The sequence below is a fragment of the Ctenopharyngodon idella genome, chromosome 20 (genome assembly GCF_019924925.1).
Source record: "Ctenopharyngodon idella isolate HZGC_01 chromosome 20, HZGC01, whole genome shotgun sequence".
Classification (NCBI taxonomy): Eukaryota; Metazoa; Chordata; class Actinopteri; order Cypriniformes; family Xenocyprididae; genus Ctenopharyngodon; species Ctenopharyngodon idella.
The window spans coordinates 11,977,460-11,996,675 of NC_067239.1; the positions used below are offsets into that span (position 1 = coordinate 11,977,460).

At 39.6% G+C, this 19,216-nt stretch overlaps 1 protein-coding gene across 1 annotated transcript in view; it reads left to right on the forward strand.

The window, feature by feature from the left end:
* LOC127502450 (dynein axonemal heavy chain 9-like) overlaps window positions 1-19,216 on the forward strand; it is a 113,810-nt gene that overhangs the window by 47,472 nt on the left and 47,122 nt on the right. Inside the window, exons 28-40 of the mRNA XM_051875382.1 lie at window positions 1,335-1,439; window positions 4,119-4,276; window positions 5,093-5,231; window positions 5,587-5,874; window positions 7,369-7,579; window positions 7,657-7,784; window positions 7,946-8,054; window positions 10,441-10,588; window positions 11,555-11,729; window positions 11,825-11,998; window positions 13,514-13,721; window positions 14,358-14,523; window positions 19,110-19,212. Coding sequence (XP_051731342.1) covers window positions 1,335-1,439; window positions 4,119-4,276; window positions 5,093-5,231; window positions 5,587-5,874; window positions 7,369-7,579; window positions 7,657-7,784; window positions 7,946-8,054; window positions 10,441-10,588; window positions 11,555-11,729; window positions 11,825-11,998; window positions 13,514-13,721; window positions 14,358-14,523; window positions 19,110-19,212 — 2,112 coding nt within the window. The remainder of the gene's footprint in view (window positions 1-1,334; window positions 1,440-4,118; window positions 4,277-5,092; window positions 5,232-5,586; window positions 5,875-7,368; window positions 7,580-7,656; window positions 7,785-7,945; window positions 8,055-10,440; window positions 10,589-11,554; window positions 11,730-11,824; window positions 11,999-13,513; window positions 13,722-14,357; window positions 14,524-19,109; window positions 19,213-19,216) is intronic.

The window sequence follows — 19,216 nt, forward strand, 5'->3', positions numbered from 1 at the left end:
GCATTGTGTTTAGGAGGGCAATACAACAAGGCAATCAATAGTGGACTATTCAATTAAAGTGTAAACAACTGCAGCTCAAAACTTCTGTAATCATTTTGTACTATTTGGTGATGAGAAGGTTTGTCTTTAAAAATAGAGAGTAGTCCGCCACCCCTGCCAGTTAAGCGAGGCGAATTTAAAAACACACAGTTTAAAGGTAAAAGTTCAGAAAGAGGGCTTGAATCACTGACAGAAAGCCAGGTTTCTGTAACAAATTTTTGATGTAACGAATAAAGTAATTCATTACAAGTAACACGCATTACGTAATCAGATTACTTTTTTGACTTAACGAGTAAAGTAACACATTACAAGTAACGTATATTACATTATCAGATTACTTTTTTCATGTAACGAGTAAAGTTACGCATCACAAGTAACGTGCATTACGTAATCAGATTACTTTTTTGATGTAACGAGTAATGCATTATTTTATAAATGTACACATTAATATTTGTTTTACTTTTTTTTTACTTGTCAGTTTCATTAATTTGCTTAAACATTTATTTATTTATTTTTTTTTTACTACTGAATTTTCTCTCTCTTCTCCATATCTTAGTAACTCAGACATGCACACTCATGCGTGCAGAGAAAAAAGTAGAAAAAGTACAAAAGAAACAAAGCACATTATTTTCAATAAAAAGAATTGTATGGTAGGTAATATAACCCATAATGTTCAGAGATCTTTTGTATGGCAAACAGTAGCTCTAGGGCTCAGGAAATATTCTAAGTGCTCTGAATATAAAAGTCTTCTGTGTTTTTAAAAGAAAATTAAGGTGTATGTTAAATAGGCTATGTTGTTGAATGCATTACTGCATTAAACACTTGCAAAAAAATTTCTCAAAACTTCTCAGTGAAAGTCCTGGAAGCGATCGAGACTCAGCCAGGAGAGAAAAAGTAATGCAAAAGTAACCTACATTATAATCAGTAAAAAGTAACTAAGGAATTAAATTTATTACTTTTTTAGGGAGTAACGCATTGAACACATTACTTTTAAAAGTAACTTTGCTCCTGCACTGGTCAGAGACAACTGCAAGACGCATGTGCTGGTAACCTAGGTGGGAAGACACACAGAGAGAGAGTTTAGAATATGTATGTGTTTTTGCAAATGCTGCTCATCCACCCAAAAAATGCCTGCTTTGCATTTGATATTCTTGTTTATAAGCTGGAATTTCACCGTGAGCTCATTTCTAGAAAACAAAAGATGCCCTGCATAATTTTGCGTGCTTCAGTTTGTTGTGATTGATGCTTTCCAGTGATGCACTTATAAGCCTCTGGTTTCTCTCTCTCTCTTTCAGTCATGTGGCAACATCTACAAAGGCCTGGCACAAACTGGAGCCTGGGGCTGCTTCGACGAGTTCAACAGGATCTCGGTGGAGGTGCTGTCTGTGGTGGCGGTGCAGGTGAGTGAGTTACGACACAGTTATGAATAACCAACAGCTCTTGAGCTGCTGGCCAGATTTATGTGTCTATCAGCTTAGAAAACTTGAAATGGAACCAGGGAAAGTTTTCAGCTGTAAAGAAAGATATAATGCATCGTGAAAATGCCATGCAAGGAAATTCTGCCTTTATGATTTGCTCAGCTACTTATGTGTCACACCATCTCATAGTGCCCTATCATCTGGTGTTTGCCATTGAGATTTTATGCTTTGCAATTCACAGTTTACACAGGGAAGCTGAAGACAGTGTGTACTGTAGCTGAATGAATCATCTTCATTATGCTGGCAGATGTCATTTGCTCACAATGGGTATTATGTTAGTGATGATGATTATGGCCATGATGTGTGGCTGCTCGTCGTTTATCTTGAGACACATTTTGTTGTGATACAGTACGACAGGTTTTAATGGCCAATTTGTGGAACTGCACACTTTTCCTGCAGTGGAACTGCAGTGATTCTCCCTTGTGATAAAAATGAATTACTTTTCCTTTTGTAGTGTTTTCAGAGAGCAGCTGCCATGAAGAACAATATACAGTGAATCAGAACATCAGAGTAATGATACGAGGCATTTGTCAGGCCCTTGGATGAGCATCTGATGGGAAGTGCCTGCTGTTTAGCGTTATCCATTTTAAGTAGGAGGATATTTCGCAGGGATGTAGTCTATTGAAATTTTATTCTCACAGAGACTGACAGAATCAATTTTCCATTCGGTTAAGCTAAAACAAACAGAAGGAGCTCCAGATGTATCAATATTGAGACAAATTAAGCGAGCTCTAGTGTTAACCTCACCGCAGCTCACCATGGCAGGGGAAACAGATTTGCAGAGGAGTGTCCACAAATATGAATACTTTGATTTCAGCATTTCATTTATTATGAACAAGACTGTTTTTAACCCAGGCTATTAATGGAATAGGAAACAAAAAATATCATTCTGTCTTCATTTACTCACTCTCACGACGCTCCAAACCTGTATTGATGCACTTTCTTCTGTGGGACACAAAATGAGGTGTTTAGCAGAATTTCTGAGCTGCTCTGCTCCATACAATGGAAGTCAATGGGGAAACAAACAAAAAATTGTCCCAAATGCTCCATTCCTCTGCTGTTTCAGCTGCTCTTAATGCATGGCTATGCTTGGCTTCACTGCTCTACTATAGAACAATATGTAAAATTCATGAAGGCACTATGTAATGTGGGATTTGGAGTTCATGTAAGGCCGTGGCAAAATAGGCAATGTTATATGTCAGTGTTTATCTGCTTCTGGCCTGAACTCTATAATCAGACTGTCTTCAGTGCTGAAGCGTGTTTTGCTGATACTAAACTGATCCACACACCATGCTAGACAGGTTGACCGTTCGGTATGAAGCTGTCATCTGATTTTTGATTATTTTTGATTATTGATCAAGGTCAGTGAAGAGATTGAAAGGAAAGGATTTGGCAATTTAAACAAGACGTGCCTCTTGTACAGTGTACTATATGGTTTAAATGAGTTATAGAGCATAACTGTGATTGATCACTTTCAGTGGCCTTGTTTTGGGAAGTATTTTATTTTCTTCATAGAAAATATAAGTTCTTAACTTCATAAGTTCTTAAAGGGTTCATGACTTGGATTTTTTTTAATACTTTTAATATGTTCCTTGAGGTTTACTTATAATGTTAAAGTTTTTTGCACAAAAAACAAACATATGTGCGGACAAATGAATATTTTCAGCCCTCATTCTGACTATTCAGTTTGAAATTACACATTTTTAAGGCGTGGCTCCCTTAATGTTTGTCAGTAAATGCCCATTGTTATGATTGGCTAATGGCATTGCATTGGAAACAGTATCAACACCCACTTGCTAACTCAAACACTGTCCACTGTTTTTTTTCTTTATGTAACTATATCCTGAATAATGTAATGTAATAATGTAATGTAATAATTTATAAATGTATTGCAAAATATTCAAACATGTACAGAAATAACAAGTTGTTTGAAAGTGCAGACAAACTCGATTACATGATTTGCAACACTTCATTTCAGTAAGAGGTTGCTGCTGAGCATTTTTGCTTCGGTTTTTCCATCGTAACATTAACTTCTCTGTTTAGTGGATTATGGGTAGCTTGACTGACAATTTAGCTGTTAAACACAATTCAGTCAGTGAGATTTCATCTTCATTATGTTACAGTCGCTAGTAGATGAGAGAGCACAGACACAGACTTCAAAGTAAAAATGGGTTTAATCACCAAAACAGGCTACTACACGACATAAGATAAACAATAGAACGGACAGGGAGTGCTAGGAGTGAGTCCAACATAAAGGGAGTGCTAATGACAATACACAGGTGCAGGGAATCCAGGGATGGCAGGAAAGCTGACAAGGGAATTGAGTTTAGGTGAGGAACAGGGAGGATTCTGGGAAACGGAGTCCGGGAGGGTGTGGTTGTAACACATTATGGCTTCTACAGATGTTCATCTCAGAGCTCATTATAGATCTGTCTAAAAAGGTTTATTGTTGTTGTTAAGAAAATGAATGCAGTTTTTACTTCTCTTGTGCTCTTTTGCACTCTATGATTTATTCTCACTTTCTCATTGGTTTTTAAGAGCAAGTAATACACATTTTTTTTTTATATCATTCATTTATATTGTCAATGTATGATCCATCAGGTCAAAAGTATTCAAGATGCCATTCGAGACAAGAAGAAGAGGTTTAACTTCATGGGCGAGGATGTAAACCTGGTCCCTTCGGTGGGCATCTTCATCACTATGAACCCCGGCTATGCCGGCAGGACCGAGCTGCCAGAAAACCTCAAGGCTCTCTTCAGGTGTGCTTAGGATTTGCGTTTCATTAGGTGCTGTTTGCTTTTAAATTGGAATTCTGCCGTTTTAAACATCAGCATCTGCATCCTGCTCATAAGGAGATTGGATGCCACCTACAGATTTTGATGGACAGAGCTTTTCTGATGTGATGCCTGAGGCGTTTTTGTTTTGTGGATCAGTAGGTATCAGTCCCATTAAGAGACCAGAAAGAGTCAGTTATTAAATAGATAAGAACTGAAAGTACATATTTCACACATACTGTATGATATATTGTATGCCTGTAATAAGCCATGTTGCAATATTTTTCTATACTAGGCTACTGTGTAACATACTTAAAAAGAACATTAAAGGCCAAAGCATAGTGGAGTTATAGAGCGTAACTGCGATCTCTCACTTTTTAGTGGCATATTTTTTCCCATTTGTTTTCTCCATATTGATTTATAAAGTTCTCAATTATAAAGATTTTTTTTTATAATTTTAATATGTTCCTTGAGGTTCACTTATAATAATTTTTTTTTTTTTTTTTGCACAAACATATATGTGGAAAAATTATTTTTCCATTTTGTCTGAAATGATCCATTTTTAGTGGGACTGATCCACAAACCAAAAATGCCTCAAGCATCACATCAGAAAAGCTCTGTCCATCAGTAACTGTTTAAGTGTAGGCCTATTAGTGTCAACATTAATGGTAATAAAAACAATAGCCTGCAGTCAGAGTGTCCAGTAGTTTGTAAGCCTGATCTGCATGTATGATTTGTTTGTAGGCTCACAGTCACAATGTTGTTCCTTCTTTGTGTTTCTGTGGTTTCTCTGTCCTGTAGGCCATGTGCGATGGTGGTGCCAGACTTCGAGCTCATCTGTGAGATCATGTTGGTGGCTGAGGGCTTCATCGAGGCTCGACTTTTGGCCAGAAAATTCATCACTCTCTATCAGCTCTGCAAGGAGTTGCTCTCCAAACAGGTTCAGAAGTCTTTATGCTGTATAGTCTTAAATGATCACTCCAATGCCATTACAATTTTCTTAGAGAGCTGTATGAGATAAAGGCCTTTAGAGAGAGCAGTTTTTCTAGCATTTTGAGGAATGTTTACCTGTCATTGGGACTTCATTTGATTGCGATGTTATGAGACATCCAATTGTTTTCTAATAAAAATGCTGTCAATCCCACTATCATACTTCTGTTACTTTATGAATTGTTTTCAGGTACAAACTGTGAAATATCTGAATTGGAAGCTGAACAATCAAAGTTTGGCCTGCATAGGTTGCAGTTGATAGGACTCTCTTTAGTTTTTGTTTTTCCTGTGTCTCACCATCGCAGGATCACTATGACTGGGGTCTGCGGGCCATTAAGTCAGTGCTAGTAGTTGCCGGTTCCCTGAAGAGAGGAGATCCGCATAGACCGGAGGACCAGGTGCTGATGAGAGCCCTGAGAGACTTCAATGTCCCAAAGATCGTGACCGATGACATGCCTGTCTTCATGGGCCTCATCGGGGACCTCTTCCCTGCTCTTGACGTGCCGCGCAAAAGGGACATGGACTTTGAGAAATTTGTCAAGCAGTCCGTGTTGGATCTCAAACTGCAGGCCGAGGACAACTTTGTGCTCAAGGTAAGTTCAGGTGACACATGCCATCTCTTGTGAGAAATGCATCAGCAGACCTCAGTCAGGTCTGTCAGGTTTGCTTTTCTATAATGGTCAACACCTCACCAGGGTTATCATAATCTAAAGCAGGGGTGGGGAACGTTGATCCTGGAGGGCCATTGTCCTGCAGAGTTTAGCTCCAACCCTGAAAAAAAAACACTCACCTGCCTGTAACTTTAGTAATCCTGAAGACCTTGATTAGCTTCAGGTGTGTTTAATTAGGGCTGGAGCTAAACTCTGCAGGACAATGGCCCTTCAGGATCAACGTTCCCCACTCCTGATCTAAAGTTAAACATAAGATTAGTGGCCAATCCATATAGGGTTTTCAATAGCCGACGATTAACAATATCTAAAGAGCATTATATGTATAGATTCCATATTTGGATTCCATATTCACTGTTATTGTGATAGAAGTGATATTGTATTTATAATTAAATGTATCGATTTGTGACCGGAGAATGTATAAAAAAAAAAAGAAAATCAATGCAGTGTGTGTCACCTGAACAAAAATCTCACAGGGACCTTAATTTTTGTCATATTAACTTCAAATTTGGAACAGAGCTTGGTTAAACATATGCTCAAAAAGGGGGAAAACAACTATAACAAAACATGTTTTTGTTTAAAAGCAGAGGGTCTATTCTTTATTCATTTTATTAAATATTACTGACAAAACTACATGTTGTCATATAAACAACTAGTCAGAAATGTCACTGATTTACAGTAAGTCTTACCGTTATAAACTCGTTAGAGTCATACAATAGTGAATCACACAGCACTGATTTCTATTTATGTATTTGATTCATTGAAGAGCCAACTCATTAGAGTCATGCAGTAGTGAATCATATTGCACATACTGAATCGTTTGTCTATTTGGTGCTATAGATTCAGTAGCTGTGAGTGTTTTCAGAGCTGTTGAGTGTTTTGGGTTTTAAATGACATTTCTGCAGTTCTGTTTGGTGATGCTAGTGGTGCAGAAATCACACACTTTGCCTTTAAACAAATCAAATGTTTAAATTGTAGCACTTAGACTTCACTATAGGAAACAGAGACGTGTTCTGCATATGCATTATTAAAACAATAACAAAATCAGAACTGCACTGAGACTGCCCGCTCCCACTGGAGCGCAGAGCGTCTTTGATGGAGGACCTCTCCTATAACTGTACTTGAGCTGAACTCAACACACTAGTTTAGTTTAGTTTAGTTTAGTTTAGTTATTGCTGCTGTGCCATTGAACAGCACAGGGAAAAGATTTCTTGAACTTTTTGTTGTTTCTGTTTTGAAATGTTTGGCATGAAGTCAAACTGGTGCTGAAAATCTCTAGAAACTTTCTCAGGATGTACCTAGTGAAACCTGTTTCAGCCACCCAAGCTAGATTGTCTCTCGTGTGTGTGGTTTATAGCTAAAAAACATCAAGCAAAGCAATGCTGTGTGTGTCATATTTGGCTCTGTTCTTCTTCTCAGGTGGTTCAGCTGGAGGAGCTGCTGGCTGTCCGTCACTCCGTGTTCGTGGTGGGAAACGCCGGCACCGGCAAGTCCCAGATCCTCAAATCCCTCCACAGGACATATCAGAACATGAAGCACAGGGTCATCTGGGCTGATCTCAACCCTAAAGCAGTCACCAATGACGAGCTATTCGGTATTATCAATCCAGCCACGCGCGAGTGGAAAGACGGTGAGGGCTGCTGTTGTTTTTCCTAGTGCTTCCGTCACGGCCGAATGCGAGATTCAACATGTGCTTTTCCCCTGCAGGACTGTTTTCTAATATCATGCGTGAGCTGGCCAACATCAGTCACGCCGGGCCCAAGTGGATTGTCTTGGATGGTGATATCGATCCGATGTGGATTGAGTCGCTGAACACAGTAATGGATGATAACAAGGTAAAGCCGAGACTGCCAGAACTCCAGCTCAATATCGGCTTTCGCACATAGCATTCAGATATCTTTATGAAAGAGACCACACTCAGCCACATATAGGCGGAACGCATTAAAATGACCCTGACCTTTTGATGACCTTTATCTGTGTGTGTTTGATGCTGTAGGTGTTGACTCTGGCCAGTAATGAGCGGATTCCTTTGAACCCGACCATGAGGCTGGTGTTTGAGATCAGCCACCTCCGCACGGCCACTCCAGCGACGGTCTCCAGAGCCGGTCAGTGCTGGAGAGAAGCAGAAGCTTTGTGTACCAAACATACAGTGGGTACGGAAAGTATTCAGACCCCCTTACATTTTTCACTCTTTGTTATATTGTAGCCATTTGCTAAAATAATTTAAGTTCTTTTTTTTTCTCATTAATGTACACACAGCACCCCATATTGACAGAAAAACACAGAATTGTTGACATTTTTGCAGGTTTATTAAAAAAGAAAAACTGAAATATCACATGGTCCTAAGTATTCAGACCCTTTGCTCAGTATTTAGTAGAAGCACCCTTTTGATCTAATACAGCCATGAGTCTTTTTGGGAAAGATGCAACAAGTTTTTCACACCTGGATTTGGGGATCCTCTGCCATTCCTCCTTGCAGATCCTCTCCAGTTCTGTCAGGTTGGATGGTAAACGTTGGTGGACAGCCATTTTTAGGTCTCTCCAGAGATGCTCAATTGGGTTTAAGTCAGGGCTCTGGCTGGGCCATTCAAGAACAGTCACGGAGTTGTTGTGAAGCCACTCCTTCGTTATTTTAGCTGTGTGCTTAGGGTTATTGTCTTGTTGGAAGGTAAACCTTCGGCCCAGTCTGAGGTCCTGAGCACTCTGGAGAAGGTTTTCGTCCAGGATATCCCTGTACTTGGCCGCATTCATCTTTCCCTCGATTGCAACCAGTCGTCCTGTCCCTGCAGCTGAAAAACACCCCCACAGCATGATGCTGCCACCACCATGCTTCACTGTTGGGACTGTATTGGACAGGTGATGAGCAGTGCCTGGTTTTCTCCACACATACCGCTTAGAATTAAGGCCAAAAAGTTCTATCTTGGTCTCATCAGACCAGAGAATCTTATTTCTCACCATCTTTAGCAAACTCCATGCGGGCTTTCATGTGTCTTGCACTGAGGAGAGGCTTCCGTCGGGCCACTCTGCCATAAAGCCCCGACTGGTGGAGGGCTGCAGTGATGGTTGACTTTCTACAACTTTCTCCCATCTCCCGACTGCATCTCTGGAGCTCAGCCACAGTGATCTTTGGGTTCTTCTTTACCTCTCTCACCAAGGCTCTTCTCCCCCGATAGCTCAGTTTGGCCAGACGGCCAGCTCTAGGAAGGGTTCTGGTCGTCCCAAACGTCTTCCATTTAAGGATTATGGAGGCCACTGTGCTCTTAGGATCCTTAAGTGCAGCAGAAATTTTTTTGTAACCTTGGCCAGATCTGTGCCTTGCCACAATTCTGTCTCTGAGCTCTTCAGGCAGTTCCTTTGACCTCATGATTCTCATTTGCTCTGACATGCACTGTGAGCTGTAAGGTCTTATATAGACAGGTGTGTGGCTTTCCTAATCAAGTCCAATCAATATAATCAAACACAGCTGGACTCAAATGAAGGTGTAGAACCATCTCAAGGATGCTCAGAAGAAATGGACAGCACCTGAGTTAAATATATGAGTGTCACAGCAAAGGGTCTGAATACTTAGGACCATGTGATATTTCAGTTTTTTCTTTTTTAATAAATCTGCAAAAATGTCAACAATTCTGTTTTTTTCTGTCAATATGGGGTGCTGTGTGTACATTAATGAGGGAAAAAAAATGAACTTAAATGATTTTAGCAAATGGCTGCAATATAACAAAGAGTGAAAAATTTAAGGGGGTCTGAAAACTTTCCGTACCCACTGTATGTCAATGTAAAATAACCTATATTCTAGGAGATAAATATAACATTTTTGATGGAGTTTGAGGACCTTTCAGACTGTTCTTAAATCATGCTAACAGAAGACTAATGTAGAGGTGTTGCTGGATATTCATATAAAAACAAGGATTTTGTTTTGTTCCTGTTCTATGTTATATACAAAAACCATGTGTGTAGTTAAAATGTAATAAAAACAATGGAGAAGAACTGTATAGTAGCTCAGTTGATATCATAACAGTCACTTTTCCAATAAGCAGGGTTTTTTTTGACAAAACGTTTCATTGTTGTTTGATGTAATATAGTGTTGCACAGCTGAATCAAATGTCCATCATATGGGACATTAGGAATCAAATTCAATTTCATACAGTGATTCACTGTAATATAAGTATATTTATTACAATAATAAAACAAATATAGTTTATATATTAAAATGTTTTATTTATTTTATTATATTTAAATATTTCATTGATTTTTTTTGTTTGTTTTTTAAATATGTTGTTTTCTTGTTATTTATTTATTTATTTTTTGATAGTATTCAGCTGTTAAATGCTGTTTAGTGTGGTCACTAATTGAGATTTCAGTGTAGTTATAGTGGAAATGCATAAATGTAGAGTTTATCAAACCACTTATAATTCAAAGTAGCTTCTCCAGCACTGCTTCACAGTGAGCCAATAAATACAACTCCATGATCATATTTAATTTCTCCATACAGGCATTCTGTACATCAACCCTGCTGACTTGGGCTGGAATCCACCTGTGTCAAGCTGGATTGACCAGAGAGAAGTCCAGTCGGAGAAGGCCAATCTGACCATTCTGTTTGACAAGTACCTCCCATCATGCCTCGATACTCTCAGGTTAAGGTACGTCACTTTCCTGTCTTCTTCACTTCAGTTCATAGTGATCGCATCTGTCAAGTTAAAAACGGCATACTAGTTTTGAATTCTGTCTTTCCCTTTCAGCCTCCCTAGAGCTGAACTCAACTCGATAATATTAATTAGGCTCCATAACTGAGAATTCTGCGAAGATAGCAACAGCAGCATGAACTGATTAATATTCATGAGCTAAACTTTTTATGTGCTTTATGTACCTATTACCAGTGTTATTTTAGTGTCCTATTGCAGTTTTTATTAATATTTTTTCTATTTTAATTTTCATTTGAAAGTCTTAGTAATTATGTTGTGAGTTTTTGTCATTTGTATTCATTTTTGTTGTTGTTGTTGTTTTTTTTGTTGTTGTTGTTGTTGTTGTTTTTTAAACATGTCTGTATAGTGTTTTTATTATTATTTTAGTGCATCAAGTTAAACTAAATGAAAATTAGAAATGTTGCCTTGGCAACTAGCTAAAATAAAATAAGTTTAAGGTTTTTATTTTTCATTTCAGTAGAGAAAATGTTTATTAATGGTGTTAGTTTTAGTAACTAATAACTTTACCCATCATTTTCACAATAGCCCACAGAGTAACCACAGAGATGGTGAAAACAGCACAGATCAAACATGCCATACTTTTCCCAGTCAGTAGCACATACTTGAAATCATGCGAGTCACGATGCAGCGTGTGAAAACAGCCCATGTCAGTTTACTGTGCTGAAACAGTCGAGCAGAGATCTAAAACAGATGAAACGCTTTTCTCCTGCGCTTCTGGAAGGCAAAGTCCTTATTCTGGTGCACAAGTTTGTCAAACAGTTCAGTCACTGAAGTCCTCAGTCTTTTTAATTTATTCTTTTTTCCCTCTGGTGTTGGAGACAGAAGTGCAGATAGAGCCAAACTTGTGTTTTTGAGATGTGTTAAAATTGCTGATCACAGAGCTGCTTTCTGTCCTGCTCCCAGATTTAAGAAGATCATCCCTGTTCCTGAGCAGAGTTTGGTGCAAATGCTGTGTTACCTCCTGGAGTGTCTCCTCGTCCCAGAACACACTCCTCCAGACAGCCATAAGGATCTCTACGAGCTGTACTTCGTCTTCGCCGCTGTCTGGGCCTTCGGAGGGACCATGTTCCAGGACCAGGTGGATCTCCATTTGCTTTAATTCCACATGAGTTCACAACGAATGATGAGTGTTTTAACACGGCAGCCTGTAATTTCTGTGCGCTTTCACTGCAGCTCGTGGATTACAGGGTGGAATTCAGTAAGTGGTGGGTGACAGAGTTCAAAAGCGTGAAGTTTCCGGCTCAAGGCACCGTATTCGATTACTACATTGATCCCGAGAGCAAAAAATTCGAGCCATGGTCAAAAATGGTTCCGAATTTTAAGATGGATCCTGACATACCTCTGCAGGTTAGTATCGATGCTTTTGCTCTGTTTGTTTTTATAGTATCATTAAACTCAGACAGACGTCTGATGACACTTCAGCATCAGACTGATGATCTGCAGCAAAACAAAGCCAAGCCAGCATGACTTCACTGTCATTGACATACTATTTTAGTAGTTTTTATGTTTTGAATTAGATTTAATTTACAGTTAGAATTTTAGTTACAGTCTTAGTAATTTTGTTGTTGAAGTTTAACATTTATTTACTTTTCTGCTTAGCAATACTATGAGTGAATTCATGCAGAAAGTAGATCAAAGTGTAAAACTACACACATACAAAATGTGCTCGGGAGAGTCTTTTTAAAATATGTCTATAAAGTTATCCATTTTTATTTCAGTTTTAGTTTTATTTTAGTACATCATTGATATTGGCTTGACAAAGCCTTGTCTGAAAGTTTGAAATAACTTTATACTTTCAAATACTTTCAAATAACTAAAGTTTGAAGATTTTACTCAGACAACTCAATAAAATGTTCTAACGCATTGCTAACATGTTTTAGCATGAATAAGCACATTGCAGGCATGTTTCTTGCATGCTTTAGCACACTGCTAGCATGATTAACATGCTGATAATATGATTTAACACGTTTCTGGCTTGTTTCTAGCATGATTTAGCACATTTAGCCTGTTTTAGCATGATTTACTACATTGCTTTCGACCCCATCAATGACAGTCTATGGGACTTTTCATAGTTTTGATCGTCTGGTTTACGAAAGCTATAGGCTACATCAGTTAGAATAGATAGCAACCCGAGTCAGAGCAGTCTGAAGGTCTGAGCCGTGTTACAGCTAGAATGGTTTGGGCTGCATTAATTTTAGAAATGGCTGTCCTGATTCCCCAGGGACAGATGAGAGCGAAAGGGACAGATGAGAGCGAAGTGTCTTTATAGGGGAAATGCTCACAATGTTTAGACAGGTATTCAAACAAACAGTCTCCTGAAGACAAGAAAGAGGATAACGTATTTCACAGGTGCCCTTTTATACTCAGTTACACCAGTAGTGATGTCATAGGTTGTCGCTGGCCAATGTCAAGTTCAATGTTGTGTTTAGACTCATGCTTCAGACACCAGTCATGCCGAAGGCATTCCTCATAGTGCCCTCTAGAGGATGCAATGCGAGTTCTCATTCAAAAGGGAACCACATTTACAGAATCAAACAAACTGATGCGTCATAGGTGAATATACACAGGTTATAAAGCATTTTAGGTTTCTTTTCATCATACAAGCGCATGTTATCACTTTAAGAAAACCAATGGAAAAAACAAACAAACAGGGAAGATAAAAATATTTACAGATGATTGTACTATATACCAAATAAATTGCTGAAAACAACGGTCTGAAAAATCTACAGAGAGAGGTTTGTTCTAAATGAAGTGCACTCACAATGCCTTAAAACGGCGCACACGTAGGCACTCTCAGAGTTTTGTCGTCTCTGGCTGCATGTCGTTGAGAAATTAAGGTCATTGGCCATGTGTCTTCCTCAGGCCTGCCTAGTCCACACTACAGAAACCATCCGCGTGCGCTACTTCATGGACAGACTGCTGGAGAGGCGGCGGCCCGTCATGCTGGTGGGCAACGCTGGCACCGGAAAATCTGTTCTGGTGGGAAACAAGCTCGGCTCCTTGGACCCAGACAAATACGCCATCAAAAATGTCCCCTTCAACTACTACACCACGTCAGCCATGTTACAGGGTATGTTTGTGTGCATCTGATTTTTGTTATTTTCTAGCAAGCACCAAATAAACAAAACTTACATAAATATATAATATAATGTATAAATCTGAATGGATAACTAATTTGCAAATCAGCAAAATTAGCCTAAATATTTATTTTAGATTTGTTTCTTGCAATAACTTGAGTATAGTTGGTGTAAATGATTTCTTCTGATCATGCTGATCCAAAATATGATACTTTCTGGGTATCACAATTGAGAACTGCTGTGTTTTTACTATTAGTGAAATGAATATATTCAGCAAAATTAGCCTAACAATTAATTCAAAGAACCTTTGCACACTGAACCAAATGCCATTTCAACAGATTATGTAAAAAGATGGCAAAAGCACGATTTTAAAGGCTTGATAGACATTAGATGGATTTTAAACTGTGTTCATTTATGTTAGATAATAGTTTATTAAACATATCTAAAAGTACTGGGGCACGAAAGTGAAACCCTTTTCATGAAGAGTGCCATTATGTTTTTTATGCACTGCAGTTTTCTTGTTAAGTTTCTGTACTTCTCTGCAGTGTTTAATGTTGATGAGACTTTGTCTATAAGCTTCATGTAATTGTGTTTGGTAAATCTGTGCTCACAAAGCATCTTCCCTGCAGCTGTTTTAGAGAAGCCCTTAGAGAAGAAGGCAGGCAGGAACTACGGGCCGCCCGGCAGCAAGCGGCTCATCTACTTCATCGATGACATGAACATGCCAGAGGTGGACGAGTACGGCACGGTCCAGCCTCACACACTGATCCGTCAGCACATGGACTACAAACACTGGTACTGACCATCACATGACTGATTCAGCAGTCTTAGTATGATGCTTTTTCCCATGTTTGTCTTTCTTTGCTGTGTAATGTTGCTGATTGAGCATGAAAAAGCTCTGCAAAGACTGTTTCAGAACTCCCTGAAATGCCTCCATTGTAGTCTTGAGTTTTCTTCTGGGAATGAAAACGTTACAGTATTCCTCATTTAAATAATTCATGCACTAGATAAAGGGACGGGGCCTGGTTGAGTTAGTTAGTAGTGTGTTGAAACTTGTGGTTATGGTAAGGGGCGAGACATTTCCCAAACACGCTCGAAACACATGATCAATCACAACACACTGGTCCAACCAACCAATCAGAGCACATTGTGCTTTTCAGAAGGAGGGGCTTCATAGAGACAGGAACTAAACAGAGCGTTACTGACAGACTGGGTAGGGAGGAGCTGCAACATTGTCAAATTTGGGCAAAATAATGAACATTCAAGCATGAAAACCTGTTCTAGTAGAGACATAAACAAAATCAAGACTTTGTAAAAGGGCATAATAGGTCATGTTTAAAGTGTAGTTTCTGTTCTGATTCCCTGAGATGCTCAAGCTGACCCTCATGGCCATTTGACACAGTAGAAATGCTCATTATTTTGTCTTGATTTTGTTTATGGTTCATTGCAAAACTCAGGCCAAAGAAGATGCCTACAGGAACGGTGACAGTGTCTTGTTTAAACAGGCCAAATACACACTGACAAAGGAGATCAGAGTGACTAAAAGGAACTATTCTGAAAAGCTGAGAAACCAGCATCAGTGTGGAAAGTCCTGAAAAACATTACTAACTACACCCCCAGCTCTGCGTTGAATCAACAATTGGCCATTGATTTGAATGAGTTTTATTGCAGGTTTAAAAAACCTGGTCTCATGCCCCACACCCATTCTGACCTTCTCTCCATTCACCCATCAACACCTCCAGCAACCCCCCCTCCCCCCCTCCCTGCACTTTAGGTCTGTGAAGAAGATGTGTGTCGGGAGACAAGGAAAGCACCTGTCCCAGACAGCGTTTCACCAGCCAGTCTGAAATCCTGTGCTGACCAGCTGGCCCCTATCTTCACACAGATCCTCAACAGATCACTGGAGCTGTGCGAACTTCCTTCCTGCTTCAAACTCTCCACCATCATCCCTAATGGCGCAGTATACCGGTACTGGGAAAATACCGGTATATATTTTGTTTCAAACGGTGTGATGTCATGATTTTGCTCATTTCGGTATATGCTGCTGTTCCGAAGTTCACCACTAGGTGGCAGTGTGCTACCCAAACTAAGGAAAAACCGGCAAACAAGACAACATAGAGGAACAAAATGGATAAAGCAGTTGAATTACTTTGCTTATAAAACTGATGAAGAACCATCAACTTTGCCAAGCATCTGTTACTTGCCAATTCTGACTTGTACAAGACATTAAAAGATGGACAAGTCAGTGCATCATTCAAACTATCTAATTTAGACATTTTCTTTTAACACTGATCAACGCACCTACATAAGATCATATCGTTTAGATAACATGAAAGCTACAGTGTGCATTTGAACCAATGATGTTTATATCTCATAATATTTGCACTTTAGGTAGGTCTAACAGTTGTATTCAGGTACAGAAATGCTACATAAAATTGAATAAAGTAATCAAATGTAAAATAACTCTGGATAGTCACTGTTAATACATTAAACAGGTACTGTAAATCCTTACAATTAAAGTTACAAACATTGTTTAGTGACAGACAGCAGCATGTATTTTAGGCTTCACAGATCCGACATACTGTAACAAGCACACGAAATGAGGAGGCAGAGAACAGTACACCAGGATGACAGTTAACACGCAATTCTTTATTGAAGGTTAAAACACAACTTCATAAAAGATGTTACCCCCCTTTATCAGCTTGAAGAATCACGCGTAGATGGGCTCACGTCAGCGGGGAAGATACACTATAATTCCCTTTGTCAATTAAGTCACTCAGTGAAAAGAATCAGTCCATCAGGTTCAGCATAGTCTTTCTGCTTTGTTCCTGGGGTCTCAGAGATGCTTGTCACTTCTATTTACGTCAATCAGGAGCTCTCCTAACCAGACATTTCACCCCTGACTATCTAAACACATTTACCCCCCACTAACTGACACTTCACCGCCGGAGACACTATTTGTCCTATTTTTTCCCCCATAAGTAAAAGCTCCCGCACACAAAAACTCCCCCAGCACGTCCTTGAGCAAAACTCAAACATTCCTTAAATAATCACCCTAACATGCATCACCTGCACACATTAATTTAATTAGGGAGCACCCACTAACAGTGACTGAAGTATACGTTAAACATAGCTACATTCAAATAGTTTACTTCTATTCATTACAATAGTATTACACATACGATGACGCATACTATTACACTGTTTAAATTCATTCACAAGACATGACCGACTGTGTTTATGTGAATACTCACTAAGACGGACATTTTGACATAATTTTTTGTGTATTTGATCATTTAGGTAAAACAACTCAATTTGGAATGCGCAAGCTCTATACAGGCGGGATGTGTGTGTGTTGTTGGTATAAGCGCAAAGAAACTCGAATGATATAAAATCGCTTGGATGTTCAAATTGGCAAGGTTTAAAAGACATGGGCAAGTGATTTCAGTCAGCTATCCAGAAACGCGCACAAGAGTGTTGTATTGCAGCGAGCAGCTCACTTTTATAATGCAGGCGCGATGTCTTTTGAGGCCAGAAGCTATTTGCTCGTATGGAGAGATAGAGAGGGGGGAAACTTCTCACAAGAAAGTTTTCAAATTACTGATTTAACGTGATAATCTGTGTTTGTTAATTTACTAATAAAACATTTGTGGTAATTTCATGTTTTATAAACCCGAAACCTGCAAGAATGAGTAAAATTATGAGCAATACCTGTGCCAAAATTCAGGCCCTGTATGGTATCAATATAATATCGATATTTCGGTATTTGATTGTGGTACCGTACCAAAGCCAAAATTGTGGTATCGAGCCATCCCCAATCCCCATCCCAAAGAAACCCAAAATCACAGGACTGAATAACTACAGACCTGTTGCCTTAACATCCGTGGTCATGAAGTAATTTGAAATACTGGTGCTGGCCTACCTGAACGACATTACTGGACCCTTGCTGGACCCCCTGCAGTTTGCTTATCGAGCAAACAAGTCTGTGGATGATTCAGTCAACATGGGACTGCATTATATCCTGCAACATCTGGACAAACCAGGGACTTATGTGAGGATCCTGTTTGTGGACTTCAGCTCGGCCTTAAACACCATAATCCCAAACCTCCTCCTGTCCAAATTAACACATCTCTCTGTGTCCACCTCAATATGTCAGTGGTTCACCAGCTTACTGACAGACAGGCAACAGCACCCGCACGATCAGCACTGGCGCCCCCAGGGGTGCGTTCTCTCCCCACTGATCTTCTCCATCTACACCAACGACTGCACTGCAAAAGACCTCTCTGTCAAGCTCCTGAAGTTTGCAGAAAACACCACACTCATTCAGGCCTCATTCAGGATGGTGACGAGTCTGCCTACAGACAGGAGATTAAAGAGCTGGCTGTCTGGTGCAGTTATAACAACCTGGAGCTTAACATGCTCAAAACGGTGGGGATGATTGTGGACTTCAAGAAAAACACCCCAGCATTATTCCCACTCAAATCATGGACAGCATTCTGGCAACAGTGGAATCATTCAGGTTCCTGGGCACCACCATCTCTTAGGACCTGAAGTGAGAGTTCCACATAGACTCCATTGTCAAAAAGGCCCAGCAGATACTGTACTCACACCCAGGCCAATTCCTCTTTGAACTTTTGCCATCTTGCGCTACAGAGCACTGAACACCAGAACGGCCAGGCATAGAAACAGTTTCTTCCCTCAGGCAATCCATCTCATGAAAAAGTTAATGGCCCCACTTAGCAATAAACATGTGCAATACACAACACTATTTATACATTTATTTATTTAACACACCATACTTCTTATTTACATTTCCTTGCATTTGTACATAACATACCTGTACACATACTGTATACTGTCTATTGTCTATTTTTGTATATTGTGTATTTTTTAAAATATTTTTTGTATATTGTTATTTCCTATTTACTTATTCTATTTTTATTCTTTTATTATCTGTGTCTTGTCAATGTCATTCGGTTTGTGCTGTGGAAGCTTCTGTCACCAAGACAAATTCCTTGTACATGCAAACAAACCTGGCAATAAAGCTCTTTCTGATTCTGATCATCGCATTGCTGCCTTTGCTCAGGTGGACAATTTATGGATTATTGATTTTGTTACATAAGTGTTTTATGTTGTAAAGATCGTCCAGTGTGCAAGGTCTGAAGAGGTTCTGTCTCTGTTGCACAGGATGTCAATGTTTTGTCTTTGAATAAAAGCATATCTACTGTTGGTTTGTCTCTGCTGTGTTTATTAGACCGGAGGTGAGCAGGAGAACAGCTGAAGGCGGTGTATTTCTTTGAGGCACAGTGGCTTTAGCGCAGGATGTGGTGTGCATACAAAGCATGTGTTTGTGTGATTGACGGAATGCTGTTTCCTCTCAGGTACGACAGGAGCAAGCTGCAGCTGAAGGAGATCCACAATGTGCAGTACGTGTCCTGCATGAATCCCACCGCCGGCAGCTTCACCATCAACCCCCGCCTACAGGTGC